Source organism: Vulpes vulpes, chromosome 8 (assembly GCF_048418805.1).
Source record: "Vulpes vulpes isolate BD-2025 chromosome 8, VulVul3, whole genome shotgun sequence".
In the NCBI taxonomy this organism is placed as follows: domain Eukaryota; kingdom Metazoa; phylum Chordata; class Mammalia; order Carnivora; family Canidae; genus Vulpes; species Vulpes vulpes.
Window position 1 is genome coordinate 85,546,662 of NC_132787.1, and position 27,808 is coordinate 85,574,469.

A 27,808-nucleotide genomic window follows, 5' to 3' on the forward strand; every position below is an offset into this window, starting at 1 on the left:
ATTATACAGTTAGAGTATTTAACATGTTGGCTCAACGTCAGAGACCAATGTACCAGGACAGAGAATCCAGAAACAGATTTGCATTTATTTAGAAGTTTGCACATGACAGTGCTTGCTTTGGCAGCCCATACACTAAAAGTCTGCATGTGATACCTATGGTATTCGTTTTGGGGCAGAGGGGAATTAGTCAATAGATAGACAATAAGTTACCCATATGGAAAATAAAACCACACCACACTCAATTCCAAGTGCATTAAACAAATGTGAAAGGAAAATTAGCACAGAAAACTACATCAGTGATCCTCTTAATGTTCATCAGAGATACTAGTCTGTAACTCTCCCCTGTTGTGGGGTCTTTGTCTGGTTTGGGGATCAAGGTAATGCTGGGGTCTTAGAACGAGTTTCGAAGTATCTTCTCCATTTCTATCCTTTGAAACAGATATAGTAGAATAGGTATTATTTCTTCTTTAAATGTTGGGTAGATGGGATCCCTCGGTGGCCAGTGGTTTAGCGCTGCCTTCGGCCCAGGGCGTGATCCTGGAGTTCCAGGATCAAGTCCCGTATCGGGCTCCCTGTGTGGAGCTTGCTTCTCCCTCCGCCTGTGTCTCTGCCTCTCTCTGTGTGTGTCTCTCATGAATAAATAAATAAAATCTTTTAAGAAAATAAAAAAATAAAAATAAAATAAATGTTGGGTAGAATTTCCCCAGGAAGCCATCTGGCCCTGGCCTTTTGTTTCTGGGGAAGTTTTTGATGACTGCTTCAATTTCCTTGCTGGTATTGGCTGTTCAGGTTTACTATTTCTTCCTGTTTCAGTTTTGGTAATTTATAGGTTTCCAGGAATGCATCCATTTCTTCTAGACTGCCTAATTTGTTGGCATACAGTTGCTCATAATATGTTATTAAAATCATTTGTACTGTTGGTGGGAATGCAAGCTGGTGCAGTGTGGAATGCAACCTGGAAAACAGTGTGGTGGCTCCTTAAGAAGTTAAAAAAACAGAGCTACCCTATGACCCATCAGTTACACTACTGAGTGTCCCAAAGAAACAGAGATAGTGAAAATATGGGACACCTGCACGTCAATGTTCACAGCACCAATGACCACAATAGCCAAACTGTGGAAGGAGCCACGATGTCCTTCGACTGATGAATGTTTAAAGAAGATGTGTTCTATATATACAATGGAATATTACCCAGCCATCAAAAAGGATGAATACCTACCATTTACAGTGACATGGATGGAACTGGAGGGTATTATGCTGAGTGAAATAAGGCAATCAGAGAAGGACAGTCATCGTATGGTTTCACTCACATGTGGGATATAAGAAATAGTGAAAGGGACCATAAGGGAAGGGGGAAACCTGGCAAAAAAAAAAAAAAAGAGAGAGAGAGAGAGAGAGAGAGAGAGGAAGACAAACCATGAGAGACTCCTAATTCTGGTAAACAAAGAGTTGCAGAAGGGGAGATGGGGATATGAGGTAACTGGGTGACGGGCATTAAGGAGAGCATGTAATGAGATGAGCATTGGGTGTTATTTGTTGGCAAACTGAATTGAAATAAAAATTTTTAAAAACTATGTTAAGAACAGTGTATTAGGGAAAGATTTTTTTTTCTTTTAGAAAGAGGGAGAAGGGGTGTGGTAAGGTGCAGGGAAGGGGGGAGAGAGAGAATCCAGCAGGCTCCAGGCTTAGTACAGAGCCTGACACAGGGCTGGATCTCACAACCCTGAGATCAAGACCTGAGCCAAAATCACAAGTCAGATGTTTAACACACTGAGCCAACCAGGCACCCTAGGGAAGGATTTAAAAAAACAAACAAACACAAATAACACAATAAAAGAAAAACATTGATCAATATACCCAAGACAAGTGGTTTTAAACTTTGGCAAGAGCTCACAATAAAAAAGTTATTTTGTTGCCTCTCTCTTCCAGCCATCCAAGATGCCGAAAGGAAAGAAGGCTAAGGGGAAGAAGGTGGCCCCAGCTCCTGTTGTCATCAAAAAAGCAGGAGGACAAAAAGGTGGTCATCCCTTGTTTGAGAAAAGGCCCAAGGATTATCATCAGACAGGACATCCAGCCCAAAAGAGACCTTACCTGCTTCGTCAAATGACTGCAGCAGCAAAAGGCTATTCTCTAAAATGTCTAAAAGTGTCTCCCACAAATAAGCAGTTCACCCAGGCCTTGCTCCACCGAACAAACCAGAGACAAAGAGAAGCATCGGAGACTGTTGGCCCAGGCTGAGAAGAAAGCTGCCGGCAGACAATGTCCCCACCTAGAGGCTGCCTGTCCTGCAAGCTGGGGTTACTACTGTCATCACCTTCATGGAAAACAAGGATTGTGCACGATGTGGATCCCACTAAGCTGGCTGACCTCCTGCCTGCCCTGTGCAGTAAGATGGGAGTTCCCCTGCCTTAGCAAGGAGAAGCCCAGGCAGGGGTGTCTGGTCCACAGGAAGACCTGCACCACTGTCGCCTTCCCACAGGTTAACTTGGAAGACCAAGGAGCTCTGGCTAAGCCAGTGGAAGCCATCGGGACCAACTGCAATGACAGGAGGAGATTTGCTGTTACTAGACAGGCAATGTCCTACGTCCAAAGTCAGTGGCTCATGCTGCCAAGCTGGGAAAGGCAAAGGCTGAAGAACTGGCCACCAAAGTGGACTAAGTGGACATAAATTTTCTGTACATAAAAGTAATAAAAAGTTCTCTCAGCCAATGTCAAAAAAAAAAGCCATTTTCACATAGACTGTGTCTCGAAAATATCAGTCTCATGAAACAAAACTTATCTTTAATACTGATTTTTATTCCATTGTGTAAAAATTCTTAAAAATGTTTAACGGAGGACTTATACAAAAATGCTCAACACAACACTGTTGGTATAGCAAAAACTCAAATGCCCTTCATCAGGAAAGTGGATATATAAATTGTGGTATATTCATTCATATAATGGGACACCAAAAGAGAAAAAAGAATGAAGCCCCACTATAAACTCTCAGAATTATCCTTGGTTCTCCAAGTGTGGTCCCGAGAACAGCAGTAGCATCACCTACAAGTTTGTTAACTGAGCGAACCCTCCTCCTCAGACCTACTGAATTGGAAACTAAGTAGTTGGGAGCAGGGGCTGGGGCAGCAAGTCAGGTTTTAAAAGTCCTCGAGGTGGGGGCACCTGGGTGGCTAAGTTGGTTCATCTCAGGGTCATGAGTTCAAGCCCCACATTAGGCTCCATTAAAAAAAAAAAAGTCCTCCAGATGAATCAGACAGACTCAAGTCTGAAAGCTGCTATTATGAATGAAGGTCAGTAACACCTGGGCAAGAAAAGCTAATCTCAGAAGAATATAAATAGGTTTACTGAAAAACGAAAAACTGGCTAACCAAAATAAGTGTTCAGAAGTACCGAGAAATATAATAAAGCTATTTTCAAAAAACTGAAAATGATTAATACAAGTTACTTTGTGGAAGAGGGTAAGTATGGAGAAGGGTCACACCAAGAACCTCTAAGAGTGACAGTGTTTTATTTCTTCAGTTAGATGGTGGGTATGAGAAATCTGGTTTATTAGTATTATCCTTGATGCATGTGTTGTAAATTATAGTTTTTTTGTACGCAGTACTTTCTAAAAAAATTTCTTAAAGTATCACTGGAAAAGACGAGAGCCTGAGAACATATTGAAAAAAACAAACTATGAACATAAAGTAGGCTAGCCCATATGAACTCATTTCTAACAAAAGGCACAGGAAAAAAAAAAGAATGCACAGCAGGTGTTGCATATTTTTGTAGACTATTCAATGTTAAATATTTACAATGATTCACATGCTTCTTCAGTCTTCTGTTCCCTTCAATTTTTCCACAATGCCTAACTACCCAAAAAACAAGTTTTATATAGGGAGTATAACAGTTGACAAAATAATTCAGTGCCCACCCTACTATCACTCTCACCTTTGACTGAGTCTCTTTACCAGACTGGGATCCAAATCCTGACTAAACACAGAGTACAGCCTAAGGGAAAGCAATGGTTTTCAATTCTGGGCTCAAAAAGTATTTTTCTTCTCTAATTTTCCAAAAATTCTTTCATAGAACTCCATTAAGTTTTGTTTGTGATAAGGTTTCTAGTCAGTTAAAAGTGATCTTTTTTTAAGTGGAAGCAAAATAAGTTATGTGTGTGTGTGTGTGTGTGTGTGTGTGTTAGCATTAAGACTGTACAACAAAACCTCTTACAAACCATACCCAGACTGCCTCAAAAAACTCATTTGTTTTTAATTTGTTTTCTCCCTTAGCAATGTGTTACTAAAATCATCAGAGAATAAAGAGTTGCTCATATGAATTAATTCCCCCAACAAGGGGAACTGAAGGATCAGCTTCAGCATACAAAGAAAGGCAATTATGCACAATGAGCAAAGGAGGTTCGAGGTTGCACTGCCAAGAAATATTTCCAGCGGATTCAAACCACCCTCTTCAAATTTTGGCATTCTATGGTACAAAAATAAAACTGGAGTTCATTGAAAAGCAAAGCTTGCCACCTGCTGCCCAATGGCATAATCGTAAAAGTTCAAATTACGTTCACATTTCTCAGCTGACATCCTTTTATGAATTGATCTGTGTTGATGTTTGCATTTTCTATATTCATTAGTTCCGAGTCTCTTTTAAGATAAGAATATCAGCCCCAAAGTTTTTAAACCAGACGCTATTTCAAACCCTTTACATAATCAACTCTAACCAATGCATGTAAAACCAAAATAAACCAAAAAACAAAAACCCAACTTCCAAACTATTATACATGTTGTGTATATAATAAATCAACCAAACTGCAGTTGTGTCTATGATGGTATCCAGACCAGGGAAGAATGCCTTTGAAAATGTGCCAGCACTGTCCTATACTTCCATGGCCTGTCATCATTCTAGAGGATATGAAATACTAACTCCATTTTCTGATCCATGCAGACTTTAAAATGCAAACGTTAATAGTTTAACTGAGGTTTATACACACTTACACTACACAATCTTAAGTAGCAGTCCAGCTAACCAAAAAGAAAAAACTCACCAACATGTCACCACTGCTATGTCAACTCCAACCACTTAAGCTTTTAAAAATCATTAATATTGATCAGCATTTGTATTGTTTAAATGTTTCTAGCATTCTTCTTCATTTGAATTTATTCCAAGAAAATCTGAGAATTAAAACTATTTTTAGCCTTTTTTTTTCTTAAGAAGCAAACCTTCAAGTTTTGTCTCATATTCCAACTCTGTGGATATGTGAATTCATGTCACCACCCCCAAAAGAAACTCCAAACGCTGAGAGGAAAAAGTCAAACTCTGATTTCAGGGGGAAATTACCATCTTGAGAGGAAGAGGTCTTGGAAACCCATCACAGGCTGAATCAGGAGAGAGAAGGTGCACAGGCTGTGCCATAGATTCTTCTTTCACCCACGAACCTGGACAGGTGTGCAGTTCTTGGGAGCTTTGTGGCAAGCAGCCTCATCATACCACAGTGAGAACTCCCAATGTGATTCCCCTTTGAAATAAAGCTTTCAAGGCTCTTGCCTGAAGGAACTTGTCCATATGCAAAACAGCACCCACCCTCATTGAAGTTTTCTAATTGTCTGGAAACTCCTCTGAAGGAGACAATAAAAAATAATTCACTTTCAAGACAGATGGCACCCTAATGTCACAGTAGTTCTTCGGATAGGTTTTCTCCCTTAACACTAGAGGCAGCATCTCCGTACAAAAAGGAAGCCTGTCCAGCTGCACCCAGTTAAGCTCTTAGACGCTGCTGTTTCTGCGAAATATCTCTCACACACATACAATGCCCTTTTTTCCTGTGGCTGGCCTCGCCCTTTCTTCCAAAACCCTACAGGAACTATGAATTCACACACTATTATTGCTGCGTGTTTCTGACCAAGCAAAAATCTCTTTCCCAGCTCTCATTTAAATACCCCAACTAAACTGGTTTGAATCTGTAAGGTTGGTTAGGGTTGGGTTTGATCTTCCCGAGCACTATGTCTACAAGTTAGAAATGGTGCCTGGTGTGATGATACGGCAAGCTAATCATTTGATTAATCAATTTCAGGCCTGTTAATGCTAGAACTGGATTTTGATGAAACAAGTCAAATATGTGACTTAGTGCCAGAAAATGAAACAGCACTACATATACTTTGTCCTATAAAAATACAACACTCTACTAAAAACACCAAAGTAACTATTCATCCTACAAACAGAAAAGAAACACAACAGGTACAGGTTATTTGCTGAAATTAAAGAATATTTACTTGAACCCCTAGCACAGTATCTGACCCACAGTAAGTATTCAATAAATACATGTGAGATTGGAGGGGAGGTCCCAAATCATTTCTTTTGGTTTCCTGCCAAAGACTTCCCAGTAAAGCTTAACCAAAAAGCCTTACGGGTTTTTTTTTCCCAAGTCTCTATTTAAATTCTAGTTAACATACAGTGTAGTATTAGTTGCAAGAATAGAATTTAGAGGTTCATCACTTATATACAACACCTGGTGCTCATCACAAGTGCACACCTTAATCCTCATCACCCATTTAGCCCATCCCCCTACCCACCTCCCCTCCAGCAACCATCAGTGTGTTCCCTATAGTGAAGAGCCTGTGTCTGGGTGTGCCTCTCTTTTTCCCCTATGTTCATTCGTTTTATTTCCTAAATTCCACATGAGTGAAATCATATGGTATTTGTCTTTCTCTAACTTATTTCACTTAGCATTATACTCTCCAGCTCCAACCACATTATTGCAAAAGGCAAGATTTCATTCTTTTTTATGGCTGAGTAATATTCCTGTGTGTATGCATGTGTGTACCCACATCTCCTTTATCCATCCATCAGTCGATGGACATTTGGGGTTCCTTCCATAATTTGGCTATTGTTCATAATGCCGCTACAAACATGGGTGTATATATCCTTCAAATTAGGAAAAAATCCTTATGCTCTATGAACATCCCAAATTAGTTTGAATATAAAGGTGATATATGGAAGTTTTTTTAAGAGAAGCACAATATTTACTCACTAGCTTTGGAAAATATTTCTGATTTTGTAATCCTAGCATTATTATCAAGTCGCCTGGGGCTGGACTGATTACCTTACAGAGCAAAACACAAAAACTTTCCTAGGAACCCCTAGGCCTCAAGAGCTAAGTTAAACAACAAACAAGTCCAAAACAAAATCGATAATTTGATGTTACACAAATAAACAATAAAATTTGTTTCAGATTTTAATTACTGTTATTTCTTTTTATTACATGGCTTTCAACAACTAATGAGAATACAATCCAACTAGAAGCCAGATAATGCAATCCAACTAGAACAATATCTAGAGCTGATCAACATGTAGGTTGTTACACACCTGTGTGTGCACATGCACCCAAGTACCCAAGACTCACTTTCAGCGATCGGTAATAACATCATGAACAATGTGGAATTTCAGTCACCTACTAGAGGAGAAGTATAGGTGAGCTGAACATTCCTAGTATAGCACAAAAACCAGATTGGATGCAATGAGGACAAAGATAACACACTACAGCAAAAGCTGCAAAGTCAACAAAGATAAAAGGTAGAAAATTGGGAGTCTGATAACAACTGAAAAAGAAAAAAAGAGACCTTGATTTTTCTACAGAGTATGATGAATGATCACCAAATGCATTTTGAAGAGTGTTAGTTTGATCAACACAGAAGGAAATAGAATCGCTTCTGATTACAGGTCCGTGAACTTGAATCCAGGAACAGAGTGGAAGAAGGAAAAAGAAAGCTTTCAAAGACACCCCCCATTTTCCATTCCTCAAGTGGCTAAGATGACAGATCCTTTGACTTAAAATCTAGAGATAATCATTAGACTCTATATAACTCCTTAGCCTGCATCCAAAGGAAAGGTTTTCTAGACTACTAGTCTGCATCCCTTCTATTTTGAATGAAAATTAGATCTCCTTTCCAGAAGTTACTGTGAGAAGCAGGTGGGCTGCAAGGCCAGCTCCTTCAGGAACCTTTTTCTCATCTGCACGTCAACCTGGGCTCTCCTAACATTTCCCCAGCACTGGCCTGACCTGGCTCCCCACAGGTAATAAATCTTATTCTTCTTCAGGCGCATCTCTCCATTTCTCACAGGCCCACTCAAAGTCACACTCCCCAACTGTCAAGGCCTTCCATAATCTGGATCTTGCCACTCAATCTCACTTCCTACTGTCCTTTAATTCCCCCAAAAGAGATCAATCTCCCACCTGTCTGGTGAAACTTGGAGATGTGCTCCTGACTTATCTTCCATCTTGTCATTTCCTTTACATAAAGGCCAGCCTCTCCTTCACGAAGTCCTCCAGATTCTGGCAACCCTTCCTTATTCTCCACTAGAATCTGTAACAGGTACCCCCTAATCGATCAATCAATAAGGTATTATCCCATATTAAGGACTATCTTTCTAAGCATATTAGCCTGATCCTCCAAATGGAATGCTTAGAATGGTACTTGCCATATGGTTGGCACTTTTGTTGATAGACTAAATCAAACAATTACAGTAAATTAAATTTTGTTTTGCAGAAGTGGGGAGAACAGAGCTTCTATTTCATTATGGTGAACCTGGGATAAGGCAACTGGGTTAGAAATACACTAAGAGCTATTCAAGCTTAGAATATTAAGATGGTTCAATAGTACCATAAGATTTATGTTTTTGTCAACCAACAAGCCTCTCAAAAGACTGAAGAATTCTGAAATACATTACTCAAGTCGTTGATTATATTCTTGTCCTCCCAGATGAGGAGAATTTTTGAATTTTCAAAAATTCAATGTAAGAAATTTCTTCTAAATTAGGGATAAAAAAATTCAGTAGGTACTAATAACATTCCTTGCATAAAGGGTCCTCCAACCAACCTTGAGAGTTCTTGAAATGTTTCACAAAATGGGAGGTTCCTGGGTGGCTTAGTTGGTTAAGTGTCTGCCTTCCGCTCAGGTCATGGTTCCAGGGTCCTAGGATTGAGCCCTGTGTTGGGCTTCCAGCTCAGTAGGGAGTCTGCTTCTCCTGCTGCCCTTCCCCCCACTCATGCTTGTTCATGCATATTCTCTCTCAAATAAAATCTTTAAAAAAAAGTTTCACAAAAAGATATTTAATATGAAAAAAGCTCTTACAAATAAGAAAAAGAAAAAAAAACAAATAAGAAAAAGAACATTTATAGAAATTATATGTAAATAGAAATTTAAATAGAATAAAGAATGTTAATAGAGGGACACTTGAGTGGCTCAGCAGTTGAGCATCTTCCTTTGGCTTAGGGTGTGATTCCGGGATCCAGTTCCGCATCGGGCTCCCTGCATGGAGCTGCTTCTCCCTCTGCCTGTGTCTCTGCCTGCCTCTCTCTCTCTGTCTCTCATGAACAAATAAATAAATCTCTAAAAAAAAAAAAAAAAAAAAAAAAAGAATGTTAATAGAGGGACTCCTGGGTGGCTCAGTGGTTGAGCATCTACCTTTGGCTCAGGTCATGATCCTGGGGTCCTGGGATCAAGTCCTACATAAGGCTCCCTGCAGGGAGCCTGCTTCTCCCTCTGCCCATGTCTCTGACTCCCTCTGAATGTCTCTCATGAATAAATATTTTTTTAAAAAATGCTAATAGACTATTCACATAAAAATACAAAGGGCTAACATTTAGAAACTGTTCAATAAAAAAAATTTAAAAAAACAAAATGAAATTAATCTCTGAGCAACGGGTAAAAACCACACTCCATAGGAATATTCAAAACCACTAAGGCTTTATAGACTATAATTCATTTGATTTATCAAAGTCTTATTTGACAGTGACCACATGTACTTTGTTCAAAATATTAAGGATCTGAAATGATCTAATACACACATCACTAACCTCTTTATTTTCACATAAAAATCACTACATTCAATTAATACAAAGCAGCATGGCAACAAAAATTAAGAAGATTGCAAAGTGGCTCAACCTCACACAAAGTATTTCCAATACTCTAAATTCCACAACTATTTATATTCACAAGTCACCTTTCAAGACATGAAGGCAATTAAGCTGTGAAATACTTGCCTCATTCGTGGAAATGGGTCTTTTTTAGGAATTTTTTTTTTCTCCTTCAAAATAGCTTCATTAAGCCAGAAGATAAAGAGGAGCTACAGCCATGCAAGAGGAAAAGAAAGAGAAGACTTTTGTGAAGGGCCTAGAAGGTGAATTGTTGTTATACTCCCTGAGTGAGGTAGGGGAACAGAAAGCACTTCTTGCAAATTCCTTTTCTCAGAATGAACTGCATCCTAATCATCTCAAAATGTCTATGTCGCCTTCCTGTTGGAGTTAAGAACATCCTTCCTAGAAATATAATTAGGAAGGATTAGCTGCTGTGTAAAGAGGCTATGAACAAATTAAGGAAGAATGATGCCTCACTTTAGACTCTGTCCATCAAATCTCCAAATTACCAGCAGTTGGCAAAACACCAACATCCGGCAAAGAATAAAGGCAGCATGCTTCACAAGCAATAAAAGTGATGCCTATGTCAAGAAAGCCCTAAGATGAGGGGCACCTGGGTGGTTCCGTCAGTTAAGTGTCCAACTCTTGACTTCAGTTCAGGGTCGTGGGATCGAGCCCTGCGTTGGGCTTCCTACTCAAGAGCAGAATCTGCTTCTCCCTCCCCCTCTGCTCCTGCCCTTGCCGGTGCTCTCTCTCTAAAATGAAAAAATAAAATCTTTAAAAAAAAAAAAAAAAGGCCCTAAGATGAGAATTTTTTAAAAATAAGTTCTATATCTATGGCAGACAGTCCAATTACTTTTTAAGGATTGGAAAACAGCGTCTACATTGGTAACATACAATAAAGAAGTAACTATCAAATTTTCTCCTGGAGATGGGGCACATTTTGGTAAGTGAATCTTGATCATTTTGAAAATAAACAACTTCTGGCAAACAAGTGTTTTGCTTGAAAATTCATGAAACAACTCAAAGTTTTTCCATCACTCCTCTATCTTTTATAGGTTTTGGGCTTCAAACATATTGTGCAAATTTTTTTCATAACTTTTGATAGTAAAGAATCAGACAACAGCATATAAAAAACTGCAAGGAGTATGTAGAATAAGAAGAGGTAAGGTTCAAGTCCCAGCTCTGCTACTACCCACTCATGTGACTCTGGGTAAGACATTCATCCTTTTAAGTTATAAAATTTTATGATCTGTGCTGGATGAAAGATGTTGGAAGATGGAAAAAAGACTGTACCTAATACATTCTTGTTCCATTTCCCATTACATTCAAGTAACTCTCAAAAGGGACAAATACCCAGGATTAATTCTTTTCAAAGACACTGATATCGATAAAATATTTCTTTGTGTTTTGGTGAGAGGTAACTCCATGAATCACCTAACTCTGGAACGATATGAGCTCGAAGTGAAAAATGATTTCACCCTTAGTAAAAAATAACTCTAAATGAAAAATAATTAAAGTTTGCCTGCCCCTCCCTGTTTGCTTCTGAGAACTGAGCCAAATCTTGCATCAAGGTGCAAATCAATTAATATTTGATTAAATACTCATGAAGACTAGGAAGTTCAAGCTCATAAAATGGATTTTCAGTGTCCATCTCAGTCATTTTCCCAAGAGACTAGCTGCCAGGGCTTAGCTGTCACTTTGCTGCTTGCTAATGTGCCTCACAGCTGTCACTGGCGTTCGAGGAAGTGCAAGAAGAGGGAAGACCTGGCATTGCAAAGGTCAAGAAGAGAAGACCCAGAGAACTAAATATAGTCCGAACAATGAAAAATCCTTGTAACAATCAGAGATACACAGCAAGTAGGTCCTAACTATCACCTGGAAGCACCACAAAAGACTGAACTGCTGCCCCAGAATGGGGTGGGGTATGACTGAGTCAGGTTTTGCTTACTCTCATCAGTGACTCATTAAACTGATTTCTTCTGATTACTTTGGAGAAACTGAGGCAGCTTAGCTGATGGGTTACTATTTGCATTTCTGCCTGGTCAGAACTCTGGACTCAAAGCAGCCAGAGTATCACCTACACTTACTCATTCACCGAGGAAGCACTGTGCCAAGAAGAGTAAATCACACAAACGGAAATGAATGCTAGGAAGAGAGGGATGGGGAAATGGTGTCATGAGATCATCCCTGAGGGAGTAACAGAGGTGTCAGGGAATTCTTCCCTGAGGAAACTGAAATCAGTAAAATGAGCAGGCGTTAATAGGGAAGAGGAGCGCGTGCAAGGGTAGACTGTAGACAAAGTGTGTCAGGAAGGAGCTGGACAGAGTGAAGGAGGTGCCTGGGACATGGTGACAGGCTGCTGCCTGGGGATGATGACAACCAGGGGATAGGGTATAAGGTGAGATCAGGGAGTCTGTCTCCCAGGAGGGGAGAACTCATCTTTCCCTCAGAACGTGGAGAAGCCACGGAGGCTGTTACATAGAGGAGGGCAAGAGGAGACTGACATTTTGAAAGGATCCCTCTAGTTGTGAGCTAGACTTCACACTTGATAAAATCCCAAGCACTGGGTTATAGTCAGAGCCTTTCCACCCCACTCATGGGAAAATCCACCTAACTCTATTGGGTACAGGAACATTCTTCAGTCTACTATTTAATTTCATCCAATCTTCCTGGTTCCTCCTGCTATTCTGCCTAAACACATAAACATCTCGACCAGAAATAGCAGTCCTGAAAAATGACAGACATTTTCTGCTGGATTAGAAAAATCTAGGGTTTCTTTTCTACACAGTGTTTAAGTAGAACATTCTTTCCCTTTAGAAGTTCCTGACTCTGGGACTAGAGGATCAGCTCTTTCTGCTAGGTCATCTCTAACACATTCAAGGAACAGATAAAAAGGTAAAAAAATACTCAACCCTGAGAACCACGGTGAAAACATACTAACTAAGCATGTTTACCATAGACATTAACTTGTTTTTTTTATTTCCTTTTTACGCATATTTTGTATAATGTGAACTGTACTTGTTGTCTCCCTCACGTAGGACTTACATCTTATAGGTTCTTTATTCTGATCCCAGACAGCTCTGGGGCAGAGAAATGCTATAAAAGTTTAGTCTTAAAATTTAGTCTACACTTTGCTTGAACATAAACAAACTGTTAAGCCAAGGAAAACAAGGAAAGAGGATTTAGTGCAACCCTAGGGGCACCTTGGAAGGATTCATGGGCAGTATCTACGGAATACCAAACATATCCAAGTGTAAAGAAGAATTTTTACTGTAATCTATACAACATCCAAAGTCAGACTCCAGAAATTATTCTCGGGTTTGGGATCAGCCATCCAAGCCAAGGGTAAAGCCCATGGGTCCCACGTGTCCACCACGTTGCATTCCATTCTTACTGCTTATCAGTGGATTCATGTGTGTTTCCATCCCAGTTCCATTGTCAGTGTGCAGCAAATCCTCTGACAACTAATTCATTTCCGGTGCACAAATTTAATTTCAACACAGGATAATCATATGGGAAATACATTATCAGGCTCAAGGACCCCAGTCTAATTGTTGAAGGAAAGGACATTCCTAGCGCTCTCCCCACTCCTCTCCATGTCTGCCCACCCCTTCCCAACTCCTCCCAAGAGTGCTGCACTCAGAGCCCCCAAACCACGTGTCTAGTGCTTGGGACTGTTATATGTCAAAAAGTACTTATGAGTGGCGTTGACTTTTCAATCCCTCGCTCCACAGGGCTAAGGGCATAAGGAGAGTCAGGGCCCCTGCTGCTGCCTGGACATCTTGAGGCTCTCGATTTTTCCCTCTTCTAGCCGCCAAAAGTATCTGAGAGTGCTGGTCCCAAGATTTCAGAGAACAGTGGGGACCACAAATAGGCCTTAAATCTATGTGAAGTGCTGACATCTAACTTTCATCAAAGTCATAAGGGCCAGCTATGCTATTAATTGAAGGCTACTTTGATGATTATTTACTATCCCTTGAGATTATGTTTTGCTCTTGAGTATCAGGGAAGATCACCAAAACAAGACTGGGTCTTTGGTAAAAATACTCTGGAAGCCAGAACAATGGCTTTAGCATCATTACCAAAAAATTTTACCAAGCTCCTCAAAGATATCCACATCCAGGCCTATGAATATGTTAGGGTACCTGGCAAAGGGAAATTAAAGGTGTAGATAAAATTAAGGCTGCTAATCAGTTGACCCGGAGATGGGCAAAGTTATCCTGAATTATCCAGATAAGCCCAATATAACTACAAGTCTCCTTAAAAGTAGGAGGAGGAGGAAGAGTTAGATGAAAGAACTGGCACAGAATACTCAGTAAATATTAGTTATAATTATGAGTATACAACACCAAAACAGCATCCTGACTTCTAGCAATGAAACTGGAGAGCACACTCTATCCCAGCACTTGCCCTTTTTATTTGCACACTCTGAGTTTCCAATTCCTTACATACCTTTCACCAGAATTTAAAACCAGTCAGTTGCTGGTTGAATCTCAAAACTGCTCTTGGTCAAGTCTTCCTCATGGGACCTAGCAGGGTGCAGGCAGAGCAATGCACAAGTGACTTCCCCTACCCTTCCCCTGCCTCCTGCACCCCCATCCCACAGTTCACTCTTCCTGCCAAGCCCCAATCAGAAGAAAAGGTGCTTTGCTTCCAGTTCCTCAAACACGATCTCACCCCACCATGTTCCCTATGCACTGACAAACAAAATAGCACTGGCCCACACATACTAATATGATCACACTTTATACAATGGATTATGAAGTCCTTCTCAAACATTAATGTGGCTGTGTCCAGCTGGGCTTGGTTTCCTGATGAATTCACAAAGGTCTTCTTCTGGAATTCCCACACATACCAACCTACACATTATTCCTAAGAACCAAAAACTAAAAAATTCCAAACATCCATCAAGAGCAGAATAAATAATAAATTGTGGTATATTCACATGATGAAATAATCTCCAGCAATGTAAACGTGAACTACAGCCACACACAACTACACAGATGAATCTCAGACATACCAATGAGCGAAAAAATAGGCACTATATGATTCGTTTATACATACACTATTAAAAAACTGGATTTCTGGTGTCAAAAGTCAAGCCAGCATCTCCCTTTGGGAAGGAGGGAGAGGGCAGATCTATGAACAAGGGGGCTTTGTGGTGCTGGCTATGTTCTACCCTTTAGAGTGTATGGTACTTACAGGTGTTGCCACTTTGGGATGATCACTAGGCTTAATGCACTTTTGGTTTGTGGACTCTTTTTTATGTAATTTCAATTTAACTTCAATTTTTTAAGTTTAAAATATGCATATAAAATGAGAAAATCAATCATTAGTTCAAATTAATGAGTTCTCACCCCATCCCTATGGTGTCATAAGATGTACACTCAATCCTCAGGTTGAGTTCCTTTTCTTCAACTTTCTGCCACTTTGCCCTTTTTTTCCACATCATAAAGTAGGATCAAAACCTCATTGCATAGACATGTTTGGTAGATCAGACACCACAGGAATGCAAAGTACTCTGCAAAACGTCCAAGGCTTTACAAAGGGAAACAGTATTATTCCAAGAGAAAAAGGTAACTCCTTGCAATATACATAAGTATTCATGAAACAGTACTCAGACAAGGATTTAGACCTTATTTTTTTTTCTCTAGAAAAAGAACTCAAAAAATGTATTAAACATTTATCGAGGCCCTTTGGTGTACCTATGTTGATAAACAGATGGAAGACCGTGGAGAGTGAGTGTTACGATAATGGAGAGTAGAGGAAGCACAGAAGATAGTCCTGAGGGATGGTAAGTAGAGTGGGGGCTGGGGATCAAGACTGAGCAAGGATCCCGCTCTAGCTGGAGAGATCATTTGGGGAAACTGCCCATTCAAGTACTGACCACTTCCTTGGCTTTTTTAATAAGTTCAGGTTAAGATCCCAATCTCAATTCTTATTCGACAAAAAGCTTAAAACTTCTCCCCACAGTTTTAACTGTTGGTACAGTTTTAGAATGAGGCTTTTCTTTTTCCCCTCTTGCAGGGTAGTAGGAGAAAGTCCAAATAAAGTGAATGAGCTTACATTTCATTGTTGCTGCTGTTAACTAGGAGAGAGTACTTGAGGGAATGTTACACCGAGCCTCCTGTCCTTGTAGGTATCACAGCATATGGTTTTTGTTTCTGCTCTTTTAAAGACTCACAACCACAAAGACAGGAAGCTAAGAATGAGGCAGAGATAAAAGACAGTGTAGCACCCTCTTCTCCACCTCATTCAACACTGCTTCCTATCAACTAACCCATGGTAAATGCAAAGCATTCAGTTCTCAAGAACTTTGAAAGTGCAACCCATCATCTCCATGTGGATTCTAAAGGGCCTTGCCTATATTTAGAAAATATCTGGCATACTATGAGCTCACTTGATAAATATAGAATGCATTTGAATTACTCCTGTCTTTTAAAAGAACATTTGCTCATTTGCTGCTTCTCTTCACCACATCCCTGGGAAGAAGATAATGAAAAGGGATAGTGCCATTAGATAAATGCAGTCCCCTCACCTGGATTGAGACTGGACAGGATTTTTCCAGGGAAACTAACTACCATCCTTTCTAACATCAGGATACCATAAGATGATGAAAATAGCCATCACCAGGGAAGAAAAAAGATGGGACACATGTGAACTCCCTAGATAGATTTGACATCCATATCCTGAGTAAAACCAGACTTCCTTCTCAAGCTCATAGAGAGGAGACTGGGTACAATGTCTCCCATGAAAGTGCTTCCGCCTTATATGGTAAGATAACAGCTCCCATTTGGCACAGCAGTGGTCATTCGTACCAACCCTCTCTCATGACCAAAAGACATCAGCAGCTAAAGAATGCCCCTCACGACCTCCACTTTGTGGTTTCACAGTCAATGCCTATAACATTCATCTTGATTAACAAGGATAAAGACAGACATTTTACACAACTCAAAACAGTCTCAGTGAGCAACGCAGAGAACTAACAACAAACTTTGATGGGAAACTTCAATATATATGTGAATAACGATACTGACAGGTGATGAAAAAGCTCTGGAGAGCTGAATAGTTTTGAATTTTGCTCCTTTGTGGACTCTCCCAGCTATAACTTATAAGCATTAACACCTTTTTTACATAGAGGACTAAAGACGGACACTGGAGAAGCATCTGCGACCTAACGGTGACAATTCCTCAGCAAATGCATTAACAGCTGCATGCCAATAACAGTTACAGGATACAGTGTGAGAGTAACCTGAAGTCCTTAATATGGACTTCCTAAGGACAACAGTATTATAAAGTGAAGTAGAAGTTCAAAGAATCGGAAATGGCTGCCAAAATTTGCACACAGGATGATGAAGCATCATTTGGTCTTCTGTTTAGCTCACGGAGTAGCTGTGATGTGGTCCACAAAACTGGATAAAGGAACACCATAATAATGAACACCTTCCATGAAGAGCAGGAATAAAACTACCATCTACAGCAGGGATTACTGCCAGAATGCACTGGCTGGGGATCTTTCCAAACCAATACCCGATCAAGTGTCCAGCCGTGAACCACTGATATCCACTTACTTTTAGCCCCTGGCGGGGTACAGAGAATGATCGTGAGGATCATCATCCATAAAGCTCTACCAGAGACCATCCATTCACCAAGTATCAACCACTTCAAAGACCTTGGAGATCCATGATATCACCAAAGAAACCTTCAAAAACAACAGGATGGCAATACCTCCACATCTCCCCTTTGTCTCACATTCCCAAACCTGGTTCCTACCCAATCCTCTTTATCTTTGCCTCTCACATTTCATGATGTGCCAAGGTTTTTCATTTATGGTCACTCCTGATTCACTTCCTTCCAATGACTTCTAGGGCTAATTTACTGCAGACACTACAGCCAGATAAATCCTCCAAGGCAGAAAAAATCATAGGATTCCTTCCACTTGAAATTTTCTTTTGGTTTGTTCTACTGTTATTGTCAATCTTCATTGTGGAAGATGTCAAAGCTAAGAGTTCTTTGAGAAACCTCCATGTACCCATCATCCACCTTCAGTAATAATCCCTTTATGGCCAATCTCATTACCTCTATACCTCAACATACTGAATAATTTCAATGAGAGCTCAGACATCATATGATTTCATGTGCAAATAGTTTCATATCATTCTCCTTACATAATCATAACACCTTCATCACAGCCCCCAAATCAACATTCTTTTCTACCATTAAATTTCTAATTAATGTCAGCATTTTCATGATTCATCTATACATCATCATCTTTTTCTTTTCTTTATGGTTTGTTTGAATCAGAATAGATATAGTCCAAACATTATGATTAGTTAGCATGTTTCTTAAGCCTCTTTTAAACTATAGTTTCCCAAATAAATAAATTATAATTTCCCTCTCTATTCTTTTTATTCTAGTTTGCTATGTTGTATATCTTTTTAGAATTGTTATGTTGAAATCTTAAATGTTTCATCTGATTTTTTTAACCAATCCTTAAAACCTTTTATTGCTACTAGCCTGCCTCTATATCAAGTTCCAAACAAATCATATCCTCAATGTAGTCTTTTTTAGATACATCCAAAACTTCTTTGATATCTGTCCCTTCTAGGAGAGCAGCTTAATTTCACTCCCTTTAAGGGTCCATCCAACTTAATGACTCACTTCTAATGAGTAGAATAAGGCGGAAGTGAAGGTGTGTATTTTCAAGGCTGAAAACTACAAAGGCTCGGTGGCTTTCTTTTCACTCTCTTCTGTATGGGATCACTGGCCTTGGAGGAAGCCAGGGGCCATGTTGTGAGGACTCTCAAGCAGTTCAGTAGAGAGGTGCATGTTGAGAGGAAGTGAAGTTTCCTGCCAACAGCCATGGGAGTGAGTGAACTTGACAGTGAATTCTCCTGCCCTAGTTGAGCCATGCTTGCTGACTGCAACCTCCTGACTAATGCTGAGCCACAACTCCCAGCTAAGAACCTCCTGGGTTCCCCACCTCCAGAGACTGTCAGACAATCAATGTTTATTGCTTTAGGCTGTGGAGTTTTGGGGTGATCTGTTACACAGCCATGGTTACTAATACGCCATGCTTTCTGATATCACATCAATGTCATTCCTGGAAATGCCCTTCTTATCCAGCTCTTTGTGTCCAGATTTAGCCATCTTTCCAAGCTCACCTTCTTCAGAGCCATTCCTGGACCTCCACTTCCCCAACACTCCAAAATCTGGAAACAATTGCTCCTTCTCTTTGATTTCCTAAAGAACTCTATCTGGTTCTAAATCAAGCTGTCTAAAACCAATCTGGAGAAAGGTAAAACCAATTCACCTACTGCTCACACACCTAAAATGTGTAGTTTTAACTTTTTCAGTTTTACTAAAGTAACAATTACCTCAAACACGCCAGGCACACACCCATATAAAGCGTTCACGCTTTCACTTCCTTTAGGCTTTTGCTTAAATGTCACCTTCTCAGTTGAGTCTTCCCTGACAGCCTATTAAAACCACCAGAGCCCTCATGCCTTCCCACCCTGCACCAGTCCATAACTGCAATTTTCACCACAGCACTTATCACAAAGGTTTAATTATGCCACTTTCAGTGGCCTCCCACTTTGCAGCCTGTAAGCCCCAAAAGGCAGATATTTTGTGTATTCATTCATTCTATACCCTGAGCCCTTCTGATGGTGAATGCATGGCACACAGAATGTGCTCCACAACAAGTTGGTGGATGACTGATCAAGACCATAGGGCTTCATATGCCACATAACGAATATAATACTAAATACACACTTTGATATTGTAGCTACCTTTATGTCTACAAGCACTTTAAGGGGGCTTAATCAATCTCCTCCTTCAGTAGATAAAAATAAAACAAAACCCTGAAACTCCCCTAAAGTAGGCAATCTTAAAAAAAATAATTTAAGGATTGCTACATCTCCCCCAAAGTTGCCAAAAATGGTCCTATCACATGTGTTCTTTGGTGGTCTGATTAAATAGGATTTCAGGTGATTAGGTCATTACCTAAAATCATCTTTGGGCCAACTGCACCCCTGCCTTTGCATACCTCGTGAGTTATAGTTCACTGATCATTTCAAAACCTTAAGAGGTGAACTGGACCTTTAAAAAAAAAAAGATTTTATGTATTCATTCATAAGAGACACAGAAAGAAAGGCAGAGACATAGGCAGAGGGAGAAGTAGGCTCCCCATGGGGAACCCAATGTGGAACTTGATCCCAGGACTCAAGGACCATGACCCAAGCCAAAGGCAGATGCTCAAACACTGAACCACCCAGGTACGTTGAACTGGATCTTGTACATCTTAGTGTTCCCTACAATGCCCACATAATAGGACAACCTATAAAACTTTATTAAGAAATTGTCAGAATTGTTATCTCCTCTCCTTACCTAAAAGCATGCCACAGGCACAGCCACACACATACACATGTCCTGTAACAATGCCAGGGTAAAAGTGTCTTCATTCAGCAGATGAAGCCTCTGAAGCAAATTTATCTACTGGTTTATTTTTCTAAAGCCATGTTAAAGCTGAAACCTTAGCCACCACCTTTTTGAGTCACAACATTCTTGTCTAAATTATACTACTGCTACCAAAAAAAGAAAAAATTGCTCCTTTATCTGACTTCTGACATATGGTTCTTACTAACAATCTATATATATACACATCACAGAGGGTCAAATTGTAACAGTAGATGGTGATATTCAAGATAAATGATATTGCTTGTAAATAACTTCACAGTTTATGTAAGTAGTAATGCAAGAAAAAAATAATTGCAATGCACAGTAACCTGACTCTTGATTGCCAAGGCACAGTTCAACACAGAATTGTTCTTTGTTTTTAAGATCCAGAATAATGCTGGAGGAGAGAGGTCTAGTAGGATATAAATCAAAGCTTTGTATCATTTCAAGGACACACAGTTACATTCATGTTCTGGCCCCAAAAGGCACCACTATATTTTAGAGAAAGGGTCAGAAAATCACAGCTCATAGGCCAAAGCTGGCCCACAGCCTGCTTTGGTATGACCCACAAGCTAATAATTCTCATATTCTTACATTTTTTAATGGCTGAGGAAAAAAAAAGAATATTGGGTGACACGTTAAGTTTATACAAAATTCAAATTTCTGTGTCCATCAATAAAGTTTTATTGGCTCAGTCACACACATTCATTTATGCGTCATCTATGGCTGCTTTTGTTCTACAATGGCAGAGTTGAGAAGTTGCAACAGAAACCATATGTCCCACAAAGCTGAAAATATTTATTACCCGACCCTTTACAGAAAAAGTTGCTACCCTCTACTTCAGGGAATGGATGCTGCTTCTATTTAAAGCCTGACATTTGTTGATATTATACACTTATTTACTGTGTGACCAAATCACATAACCACTCTGCCTCAGTTTCCAGATTTGTAAAATGGGGTTAATAATAGGCGCCACCTTATGGGGTCCCTGTCAGTTGTAAGCTAAGAATACAGGCAAAGCACTTGAAACAGTCCTTGGCATACAGTAAGCCATAACTAAGGATTAGCTGGAACTACCAACCCTTCTCGTTGAGGACGGCAGGATGTGTTTTCCAACTGAAATGCTAGCAAAGTGATTAGATTTCAAACTAGCCCCCCAAATCTCTTTACCATGGCAGAATGAAAGGACATGAAGAAATGAGAGAAAAATGAAAGAAAAACAGAAAGAAGAGGGGTGAAGAGGGAAGAAGAAGAGAGAGGAAAAAGTTGAGGACCCCACTCAGCAGGGACAGTAGGTGGCCTACTCGAAGGGGAAGTATAAATTAGGATAATTTCATCTATACTAGGCAGATTAAATAGCTTCTGTGGGCTGCCTGGATACTAATCACCATGTGGAAGCTGTCTCTAGGGGGGAAAAGTATTCCAAATTCCCAGCAAGTGACTTACAAATGAACTGCTGGGTCAAGCCCATTTTCAAGGGGAGAACTTCCTGTATTTTACATTCCTAGACAAATGACAAGTGAGAGCTGCAGTACCTTCTGCATCTTGTTATCCATGGCGAGTAGCTAATTAAGAGGAAACGATGGGCATTAAAGACCCTGTGCAGCAAGGAGCTGCTCCTCAGGCAGCTGAGAGGAGGGCAGGGATAAGCAATCTTATCCAGGAGTCCTCATTGTGTTCCGAATGGCACTTACCTCCAAATGCTAAGGGAAAACAAACAAACAAAAAAAACAAACAAACCACATTCCCATAAATAGAACATAAGCTCATTCACCAAAAATGGACCTGGCTGGCAACTGGGAGGTGTACACGGTGCTAATGGAAGAGACAACCTGCTACAGAGGTTGAGAAAGGCTTTCCCAGCGCTCGCGCTCACTTGAATACCTTCTCTGTGCAGAGCAGAGTTCCTGCCATCTCTTCTTAAATTATTTCAAAACTCTAGACATCCCCCTCCCCCACCCCCCCATCCCCACCAAAAGAAGAATTCTTTAACTCACAACCGGACCACAAACAACTATCTTTCTAATGTCCATCCTGCCTTGATTCCCCTAGTCCTCTCTAATGCTCCAGTTTATGTTTATGGTCAATCTTCCCTGCAGAGGCTAAGCATGCATACCAAATACTTTTAAGAGACCTGATGTAGGAACTTAGAATGTAAAACTTTAAGGAAAAACAAGACATCATCATCCAAGTGATTTCAGCAAATTGTGCAGGAAAAGTGGATTGAAAGCAATGCATCCCGGACAATAATTAAGGTGCGCCTGAGTAGAAGCAAGTTGAAACTACTCACTGAGAATGAATCTGCTGGGAGAGTCCTACTGAAGGCTTCGGCTTCAGGGTCAAGGTCATCTGGGCCACGGGGCTGATTCTTGGGAGACTGTCTGCCTTCTTCAATGAAGTGTGCTTTGCTGCTTGCTCAGGGGGTACCCAGGAGGAAGCAGCCCCAGGACTCTGCCCTCCAAAGCCTGGTGATGAGGTGTCCTGGGCAGCTGTGCTCTCACAGGCTTTGCCCTTGGTCCCCGGTTTACACACACAGAGCTGAGGCCGGAGACACATCCCTCCATTCTGGCACGGTGGAACACAGCTTGCTGCAGAAAGGCAACAGAAGACACGACTTTGAAGAAAAACATTGTAGACTTCACAAATTCTTCCAAAGCCTTCACAGTAGCACCAGGATTCCCTCCACCAAAAACTAAAACTATCTGAAAACATGATGGAGGGGTGCCTGGGGGGCTCAGTCACTTAAGCATCTGACTCTTGATTTTAGCTCAGGTCATGATCTCCACACTGGGTGGAACCTACTCAAGGTTCTCACGCTCTCCCTCTGCTCCTCCCCCACCCCCACCCACACTCTCTAAAAAGTAAATTAAAAATAGTTTTTAAAAAAACATGATGGCGGGGCACCTGGTGGCTTAGTCGGTTAAGCATCTGCCTTTAGCTCAGGTCATGATCCCGGGGTTCTGGGATCAAGCCCCACATGGGACTCCCTACTCAGTGGGGAGTCCGCTTCTCCCTCTCCCTCTGCCACACCCTCTGCTTGTACTTTCTCTGTCAAATAAATGAATAATCTTTAAAAAATAAATAAAAATAGGGCAGCCCAGGTGGCTCAGTGGTTTGGCCCTGCCTTCGGCCCAGGGTGTAACCCTGGGGACCCGGGATCAAGTCCCACGTCGGGCTCCCTGCATGGAGCCTGCTTCTCCCTCTGCCTGTGTCTCTGCCTCTCTCATGAATGAATAAATAAAATATTTAAAAATAATAAATAAATAAAAATATAACATCATGGCAATGACAACAACGAGGACAATGACAGCTAATACTTATTAACAGGTTCTTATGTTCCAGGCACTATTCTAATAAGGTATCAACAAATTTAATCCCCCAGCAATCACTGTAAGTAGACGTTTTATTTTACCTATTTTACTGATGAAGAAACAGACACAGGGTATGTAATTTGCCAAAGGTCACACAATTATGAGTAAATAGAAGAGCTAGGAATTGAATCCAAGTGAACTGGCCACAACACCATCATTCTTAACCACTTTATTAGGGTACCTCTCAGAAATACATCAGAAACAAAGGAAAAACTTAAGAAAATGCTTTGCCCTTCTTTTTAAACTGTGCTCTGTGGCTCAAGTTTACATTTTAGGTATCCAAATAGGACTTGGGAGAAAAAAAAAACCCAAGTCCCATCCCTAACCCCAAAAAGCGTGACAGACTTCACCTGGCACAAGCTATCAGAGCTTGTTTCAGAAATGTAGTTCAACCCACTATTTTGTTTTTACAGGACAGAAGGCTGCACAGATTAGAATCATCCAATATACACTTTTCTACTTTTTTTTAAGATTTTTTTTTATTTTTATTTATTTATGATAGTCACACAGAGAGAGAGAGAGAGAGAGGCAGAGACATAGGCAGAGGGAGAAGCAGGCTCCATGCACCAGGAGCCCAATGTGGGATTCGATCCCGGGTCTCCAGGATCGCACCCTGGGCCAAAGGCAGGCACCAAACTGCTGCGCCACCCAGGGATCCCTTAAGATTTTATTTATTCATTCATGAGAGATACAGGGAGAGAGGGAGGCAGAGACACAGGCAGAGGGAGAAGCAGGCTCCCTGCAGGGAGCCTGATGTAGGACTCAATCCCCAGGTCTCCAGGATCACGCCCTGGGCTGAAGGCCGCGCTAAACCGCTGAGCCACCCAGGCTGCCCTCTACTTTTGTTTTTAAAAGCCAGTGCCCCCCCCATGTTTCTAGCAGCAATGTCCACAATAGCCAAACTGTGGAAGGAGCCTCGGTGTCCATCGAAAGATGAATGGATAAAGAAGATGTGGTTTATGTATACAATGGAATATTACTCAGCCACTAGAAACGACGAATACCCACCATTTGCTTCAACGTGGAGGGACCAGGAGGGTATTATGCTGAGTGAAGTAAGTCAATCGGAGAAGGACAAACATTGTATGGTCTCATTCATTTGGGGAATATAAAAAATAGTGAAAGGGAATAAAGGGGAAAGGAGAAAAAATGAGTGGGAAATATCAGAAAGGGAGACAGAACATGAGAGACTCCTAACTCTGGGAAACGAACTAGGGGTGGTAGAAAGGGAGGTGGGAGGGGGGTAGAGGTGACTGGGTGATGGCACTGAGGGGAGCACTTGATGGGATGAGCTCTGGGTGTTATTCTATATGTTGGAAAATTGAACACCAATAAAAAATAAATTTATAATAAATAAATAATTAAATAAATGCCAGTGCCCTGTACACCTTTCCTAATGTTACAATGAAAGGCAACCAAAAAGAAATGAGCTCTTTATTTCCTATCCAATAGGATACATGTATTCTGAATCACCAGATTTGTGGCCAGAGTTTTAATGTCAATAGGGCTATGGGCCGTGGGTAAGGTAAGTAGATTTCATCACAGGGAAGGTACAATAGGAGTTTAGATTTCAGACTTAAATTTTATTGGGTTGATGTTATAGGCCAATGGACGGGATTCCTTAAGTTTCTTCTTTATTTGTCCAAATGCATTAATTGATGTCAACTGATTTTGTTATCAGTTCACTTTTGACTTAAACCCTTGGTCCTTAGGCAGATCTTACTATTAAATCTCCCATAAAATTCAATGCCAGATAGTCCACAAATATTTACAAAATAGATGAGGTACGATATGAACCAGAGAAGCCTGTTATGGATGAGCCAAATGACCAAGATCTTTTTTTTTTTTTTAAGATTTATTTATTCATGAAAGACACAGAGAGAGAGGCAGAGACATAGGCAGAGGGAGAAGCAGGCTCCCTATAGGGAGCTTGACATGGGACTTGATCCCAGAACCCCGGGATCACCCCCTGAGCCAAAGGCAGACGCTCAACCACTGAGCCACCATGCATCCCCAAATAACCAAGACCTAAAAGCTCTTCAACCTCCTGATTCTCTATAAAAGAGAGAAGATACTTTTCCCATCTTCCTACAATCTGATTCCTATTAGTTATAGAAAATAATGGTAAGAAATGACTGTCAAGTGTCAGAATACTAGGCTAACAAATCTTGCAAAAGTAAAAGGATTCTTAAAAAGCAAAGAAAAATGCAGCCAGCTCCTTGGTGACCATGGGGTAAATTATTTAATCTTGGCCTCTGCACCTGTACATGTTTGGGGGAAGAAAGAGGGCAGTGACTGCTTTTTCTAAAATGGTCCCCAAGAGCTCTTACCAAATTAGGCTTCTAGAATTCAAAGCCCAAAGCTATGCACTTCCAGGGTTCAGGATTCTAATTTATCAGCATTTTCTTGGCCAACTGATGACCACTGCGTCCCTACTCAGCCGTGGTTATTTATGGAATGTCACAGGAATGGAAATGGGCTCCACCCAGAGAGAACAGAAGTGGCCACGAGGGAGGACAGGACTGGGCTTTCAAAGCTGAGCCTCTGCCAGAGATCACCCCCCAGGCACTTTCATGTATACATTCTCTTCATGCTTTCAATTAGAAGCATGTTTCATTTTAACATCTGAGACTGATTTCCGCTTCTCCTCCCTCCCAAGGTGTACTGCAAATGTCCCCTAATCTACCAGGAAGACTGCTCAGAGCAGCTTACAAAAGTTGGTACCTAGATAGGGGCCAATCATGAAATCTTCCAAAATGCCACTGAGACCATACAAGAATGTGGGTTTAGGAGAACATGGATGGATTAGAAATGAAAAAGGGTATAAGTATTGGGGTTGGGTTTGTTTTTTTTTTAACTCTTCAAATTTGGTAGGCTGTGGGAGGCAGGGAAAGAATTTTTTAAAAACTCACAAAAATTTTCTACTATGAGAAAGAACATGTTATATAACAGTATGACTGCATACAGTATCACCCTTTTGCAGTAACTGTTGAAAGAATATAAGGAGAATGACTAGATAATTTGCTCTTCCACCTAAAGTAGTAAGGCTCAGGCAGCAGCTCCCTGGAGCAGCTTGACCTGGGGCTGGAGGTGACAGGGACAGAGCCCCTAACTGCCAAGATCAGCCCCTCACCCGACATGAAAAGAAAAGCAAAATTCTAGTCCTGCAACCACATTTTATCAAGCCATTCTTCCTAGGAAATTGGGACCTCACGTAGTCGTGGTTCTCATGTAGCAATCCCCAAAGTGTGGTGCCTGGACCAGGAAGCAATTCAGAAGTGCACATTCTCGGGCGGTCCCAGGCCTGCTAAATCTGAAACTAGAGTCCAGCAATCTGACTGCTCTCTAGATGAGTCAGATACATACTCAACTTTGAAAACCACTGACATACAGTGTTTGGAAACCAGCACTCTTCCACCAGCAAGTTTTTGATATTTTTTTTCTAATTCCACTATAATTAACATACCGTGTTGTATTAGTTTCAGGTGTACAATACAGTGATTCAGCACTTCCATACATTAGGATTTATATTTTTATACTTGTGAATTTGGTGTTTTCACACTACAATTGCATTTATCTTATTGAATTCTTGCTGTGATAAATGTGGTTTATGTTGTTGCCCTTTTATTTTTAATGCAAAAAGATTTTAAAACTTTCCATGTGGCCAAATTCCCAAGATTATTATGAGTGCTCTCCAAAAGTTTGTCACCATCTACTTCCAATGTAAAAATTGGTGGGCACTTATGAGAAAACGGTTATTCTAACCGAGGCACCAAACTATGTGTAATATTATAAATAAATGTTACAGAAGCACTTTAAAAATACTTTTTCCACCAGTTGATTCTGCATTTTCCCAGCCAGAAGTGGTTCAACACAATGAGTAAACACTACATCAAGATCTTATCAGCGGGTTGGGCCCCGGTTCTCAGGCTTTGCCACACATTAGAATCACCTGGGGAGCTTTTAAAACTCTCAAAACCCCCGGCTAACTCCAGGCTCTGAATCAGAATCTCTGGGGAAGGGGCTCAGACACCAGTTTGGGGTTTTGCTTTTTGTTTTTTTAAAGCCTCCAGATGAT

General features: G+C 40.7%; 1 protein-coding gene across 17 annotated transcripts in view; it reads right to left on the reverse strand.

The window, feature by feature from the left end:
- LTBP1 (latent transforming growth factor beta binding protein 1) overlaps positions 1 to 27,808 on the reverse strand; it is a 389,007-nt gene that overhangs the window by 319,124 nt on the left and 42,075 nt on the right. For all 17 annotated transcript variants that reach the window (XM_072767337.1, XM_072767335.1, XM_072767336.1 and 14 more), the window contains exon 3: positions 22,650 to 22,947. In XM_072767337.1, coding sequence (XP_072623438.1) covers positions 22,650 to 22,915 — 266 coding nt within the window. In that variant the 5' untranslated portion in view covers positions 22,916 to 22,947. The remainder of the gene's footprint in view (positions 1 to 22,649; positions 22,948 to 27,808) is intronic.